Raw genomic sequence first — 5612 nt, forward strand, 5'->3', positions numbered from 1 at the left:
ACAGCCATAACCTCATTTTTGACAGTCAGTTCCCCGTTTTTGGCAGCCAAATCCCCATTTTTGGGGGGCAATTTCCCCATTTTTGACAGCCACATTTTCCCACTTTTGACAGCCAAAAGCTACATTTTTGGCAGCCAATTACCCATTTTTGACAACCAAATGCCCCATTTTTGACAACCAAACGCACCATTTTTGACAGCCAATTCCCTATTTTTGGAGGGTCAATTCCCCATTTTTGTCAGCCAATTTCCCATTTTTGACACACGTTAACCCTTTGCCATTTAAATTGATTGATGATCAATCTTTTTGACCAGTGGATTCGTTGGATGATGTTGAAGAAAATAACTATTCCATTATAATACAGCTGTCAGTGTCGTCTGGTTGAAATGAAAGAAAAAAAAAAGAAAATAATATACCCTCTGTCCCAAAAGTAACGAGACTTTTTAAAAATAGAAGATACTAGTGGCGCCATCAGTCGGAAATCGTTAGCATAAAACGTCCAATCCTTCATTGATATTCTAGCAAAATTTCACGAGGATCGGACCACTGACAGTCAAGTTATTGCATCGAATTTATTAGTATATTTTGCACCTCGGTACCAAAATGAATTTCGAACAAAAAAATAATCAACTTTTGTGTTGAGTTTTAAAAGTCCAATGAATTAGATATTTCAAAAACTACATTTTTATGGTTGCTCATACTGTCTACAAGCTAACAAAACTAAGACACGAGATGTTATGTGTGGGTCACGAAATCATTGGGAAAAAGTCAAAATTGCAGGAAACTTTCAATTTTTCTCTGAATTTCGTAGAGCCTAACCTTCGAAACTTATACTCTGATGAGCCTGATGTTAACTAAGGACCTCTATATGAATAATCCATAACGATTTATGGAGGTAGTAAGATGTATAGAGTCTCGAGAACACCTAAAGACAGTTGGTCATAAATCGCTATATCAACTGTGTGTTCGAAATTCATTTTGGTACCGAAGTGCAAAATATACTAATAAATTCGATGCAATAACTTGACTGTCAGTGGTCCGATCCTCGTGAAATTTTGCTAGAATATCAATGAAGGATTGGGCTTTTTATGCTGAAGATTTCCGATAGGTGGCGCCACTAGTATCTTCTATTTTTAGGAAGTCTCGTTACTTTTGGGACAGAGGGTGTATTCATTTTAACAATAGGTTTTTGACTCATTTGAATCATTTAACCATTATAATTTAAATAATCCAACTACCGTACATTTTTCCGTTTTTCTGATTAAACATGTAAATTGCAAGAGGCTTTCAAAGAGGGTTTCGTGGTTTTATCAGACATAGATATGTGATGGATATATGAAGCGAATATGAAATAAATAACAATTCAATATGAATTCCAAATATTTACATAAAAAATGGCAAAATATTTGTTTTGAAGAGGGAAATGTGTACGGTATTTTTATATACCTCGAATGTAGAGGTTGTGAAATTGTACGGCACCAGTTTCGCGGCGAGTGGGGTAAAATTATATAACTAACGTCATATTTAGTAGATGATGATTCCGTTATGTGTATACGATAACGGAATCTCTACCAAACAAATGATTCTCTTTTTTATAATGCGACAAAGAATTGGTCGTCGACGACAAAAACAACAACAATGATGATGACATTTTGGCGCGATACTTTTTAATATAGTAAAAATAAGAATTTTTTATCGCACCGTATGTTGCTCATTGCACGAATAACGTTTCGATTTTTGTGCCGCAAAAAAATTGGAAAATCAAAATACCATGTATACAGTTATTTATTCAAATTCAGATTCTATTTTTCATATTCATTTCATATCTCTTTCTTAAATGAAACATATTTCAAGAATTCGTATCCGTTATGCAATGTGTTTGCAGGATCATCAATAAAACAAAACCAATTATAATGGCTCTGATAGTAATAATAGATCACAAACATTTTTGCGAAAACTCAAATCATTGATCTTTTCCTTAGCGTGACATTCTTAAGAAACTGAGATGCGTTTGTGAGTCGCAAATTTCTATTAGAACAAAAAAGAACTTTTCTATATTTTTGTAGTATAACACAATGGGCTTGTCGGCCGATAAAAAGGTTTATACACAATACAAAAATCATAATTTATCAGTAGAGAGATGATGGTATTCAAGCAATACTGAAGGAACATGTAAGTGTCAATCTCCCGACATTCATCATATAACAGTATTCATCATATTCATCATATAACAGTATTTACAATGTAGGGTGTTTCCCATATCTGTAAATAGAAAAATGGTATTTATTAATTCAAAGTAGGCAAAATTCTATGGTAGTTAATGGCATTTATACAACGAAGCGATTGATGGTAGCACTTCCCGAAGCGAAAAACAATTGTCACGTCTGAATATATAAATGCAATCGAATAATGAAAAATACTCACAGAAAAACAGAGCCTTGATAGTACTTCCTCGAAATGCTGAGACACAACAGTCAAGTCTCAGTTAGTGTAACAAAATTACAATATTAATTTTTAATTAATTTTCGAGTTAAAATGGTGATTGGTTATGCTTAAGGCTGTTGATTATTTTGAACTGCTTGTTGTCGACGTGGTCTCTGCAATGTTTCCGGGATATCCAGTCCAAACAGGTTACAATGTCCTATAAAAAAATACAAATGTCATTTAACACAGACATAACACATATATAATATGCAAATGTCCATTTCTTATATACATACCTTTGATGAGAATGCATTTGGCGGCCACGATATCACGATCCCAAGTTGTCTGATGCACAATCATTGGTTGTTGCTTGTCATCGATTTCCGTCATACATTCATCATCGACTGCACACGGTTGTTGAGCGACCTCTCCATCGATTCCCGCTGCATTTTCATCATCAACTGCATGTGGTTGTTGATCGACTTTGACGTCAGCATATTCCAATACACCACTCACTGCGTTTACTTGCCATTTTTTTGGATACACGGCCACCTTAGACAGTAAACGATCAGCTATAATGTCGAAATCATGCTCAGTCATTTCACCTCGAGCCAGAAATACCGCCAAACTCTCTTCAATATAAACTTTGTTATACTTTAAACGCCGTTTGCTGAGCTGTGCCACGATTTTCGATGGTAAAAAGTTAGCCATGATTGAATTTGGCACCGGTGCACAATTTTCACAAACTTTGAAACGGTTGCTTTTGGTGTTTGGATCGAATCGTCCGCCACATTTTGCGCATGTCTGTGATGTAAAATACTCATCGACTTTGCGCACGACACAATTGCCACGTTTTCGAAAACCTTTCAAAAGTTTGCGTGTACCGGGACAGCGCACATGCTTCTTAATGCGTATTGGCGAATTTGGTGACATGTCGGCGTTGCCCAAATGAATCAAAGCTGCTTGATGATTAACCAAAGTGCCGCAAAGTTTATCTATAGTACTATTGGACTCAACATACTTGTCAAACTTCAAGCGCGCATATTTTGGTGTAGTGTACACGTCCATTCCTTTCTTGAGCATTTTTATCCGATGGCAAATGTAATCAGTCCAAAGTGTACCAAGCGGTGATGGCATTCGCTGGTATAGCTGTCGATTGTTTCGATCATTTTGCTCATCCAAAGTGAACTGCTTCGTCCAGCGCTTGGCCTTTTTGTCGCGCATTTTATATTTCGTGAGCCAATGGTACTTTTTACTAGATGTTTTCAAGTTGACCTGAAATTAAAATTAAAAAAAAAATCAATTGAAAATTTTGTTTGTTTGCTTCGTTCACGTAACATATAACTCTCGATTTTTTAACAATGCTAACGAAAAAATAAATACTTACTTCTTTGCGAGTACTGATGGTTCTTCGGACAGTCGCATTCCATGTCTTCATACCCGGATCGATTCCCAGTTCATAAACAAACGTTCCATCCAAGTATCGCTTTCTCACAATGTCATCATCCAGCAACCGTTGAAGATGTTGTTTTGACAATTTATACAATACCGATACTGATTCACCGTTGCTAACAATAGTATAATGAAACTCTTTGTTTTTCTTCAATATTCGATTGATTTTGTCAAAATCGAATATTTGGTTCCAGAAGTGTTCTTTGTTTTCGCGAATGAATGTTTCGGTAACTTGTTTACCTTCGACTTTTGGAAGGAGTTTCTCTTCTGCCAACATTCTGTAGAAAACATCATTGCACATGAACACTGCCTTTCGCTGATAATCTGGCAATGGAACAACAGACAGATTTTTGATCTTCGGTATTGTGACGTTGTTGTCTTGCGCCCAATTGTGAAACTCATCTATTTCGCTTTGCATGACAAGCCACATTGCAGTTGCTTTGAACCAGTATTTGCCTTTTGAGAACTGCTTGATGTTGTCATAATTCGCTAGTCCACCAACCTCTTCCACAATTGCACGAACCATGTCAAGCAGCAACTTTCTTTTGTATCGTTTAAGAGGTGCATTCTGATGTGTGTCTCGAATGGCATCATAGCGTCGAATCGCCCAATCAATTGCATTGTCAACATCCTTTTTATCGAACCTCAAACCGGTTGACACTGCATTAAACTGCCAAGCTCTCATTTGCAAATAATTTCGCAGCCGCTTCTTTGCATGTGTCGTTTGATTCGTTTTCAATTGGCGCGTATAACTTTGGCATATGATGTTGCCGAAATAATTGTTGTTTGGCCAGGCAAATTGATTGTCTCGGCTCAGTCCTTGCTCAACAAAATGACGAATGTGTGGTTCCATGTCCTCGTTTTCTTTGTTCTTTTGCAAAACTGCATAAAAGCAGCGCTCAATCACATCTTCGGCACGATTTTTTTCAACCAATTTTTGTTTTTGGTTAACATACATTCTATTCGTGAAAAAGTCCCATTGGCGATTGTTTTGCGCGGACTTCACTTTGTCAAGGAACAGCAATGACGCCAAAACGCTGATCTTTGTTGACATGACACTTTTCTTTTCAATCCAATGTATGACAACATCATGGTACTCCGGCCGAACAATTGTTGTGAGGCGCATTTTTATCGCTAATAAGCCATTGTCATTGAAGTTTTCGTCCTCGGCCTCCTCCTCTTGTTGCTTTTTTGTTTGATATTTATATCGTTTCTTTTTCGCCTGTGCAGCCGATGTTTCACCATTTGTCGACATGTTGAACTGCAACGAAACAGAAAAAAAACACGCACAATTTACTATACAAACACTGATAAAATCACACATATGTATTTTGCACTGTGCAATTTGTAAATGAATCAATAGAAAGCACATAAAACGGAGATAGAATTAACACTTGATCTTACCTGATTGATGGACACGACTGAAGTGATATTCAAAATCGAAAAAGAACTCTCTCGAATGCACATCACACTAACACAGTCCAAAGTTGTATCGAAATATTTGCAGTTTCAGCTTGAGAACGTTTTGTTGATATCAAAACAAAACAAAATCGAGCACAAGTTTCACTGGAAATATCTCTCTTGCAAGTTATCGATTGACAATGATCCGAATGTTGAATCTGTTGTATTCATAAAAAAACCATCAACAGAGTGAAATTAACTCCTTCGAAAGCATAAAACAAATACAAAATACGCCGACACATTCAAATTATATGTTTTAGCACTTTAATCGAATG

The 5612-nt window shown here is 36.5% G+C and overlaps 1 protein-coding gene across 1 annotated transcript; it reads right to left on the reverse strand.

Annotated features, from left to right (window-relative positions):
• Positions 1-2097: 2097 nt before the first annotated feature.
• LOC116350970 lies at positions 2098-5131 on the reverse strand. The gene is made up of 4 exons (XM_031782988.1): positions 3812-5131; positions 2721-3699; positions 2425-2641; positions 2098-2262 (listed from the first exon to the last, which is right to left on the reverse strand). The coding sequence occupies exons 1-3, from the start codon at positions 5129-5131 to the stop codon at positions 2553-2555; spliced, it is 2388 nt and encodes a 795-aa protein (XP_031638848.1). The 3' UTR covers positions 2098-2262; positions 2425-2552.
• Positions 5132-5612: the final 481 nt, after the last annotated feature.

The sequence above is a fragment of the Contarinia nasturtii genome, unplaced genomic scaffold (genome assembly GCF_009176525.2).
Source record: "Contarinia nasturtii isolate CC-2019 unplaced genomic scaffold, AAFC_CNas_1.1 Cnas_scaffold_4331, whole genome shotgun sequence".
NCBI classification, from domain to species: Eukaryota; Metazoa; Arthropoda; class Insecta; order Diptera; family Cecidomyiidae; genus Contarinia; species Contarinia nasturtii.

Coding starts and splice junctions, on each gene's coding strand:
- LOC116350970 (XM_031782988.1), bottom strand. CDS start 5,131: ATGTCGACAAATGGTGAAACATCGGCTGCACAGGCGAAAAAGAAACGA. Junction 3,700..3,811: donor CCATCAGTACTCGCAAAGAA/GTAAGTATTTAT, acceptor TTTTAATTTCAG/GTCAACTTGAAAACATCTAG. Junction 2,642..2,720: donor CAAATGCATTCTCATCAAAG/GTATGTATATAA, acceptor ATTTTTTTATAG/GACATTGTAACCTGTTTGGA.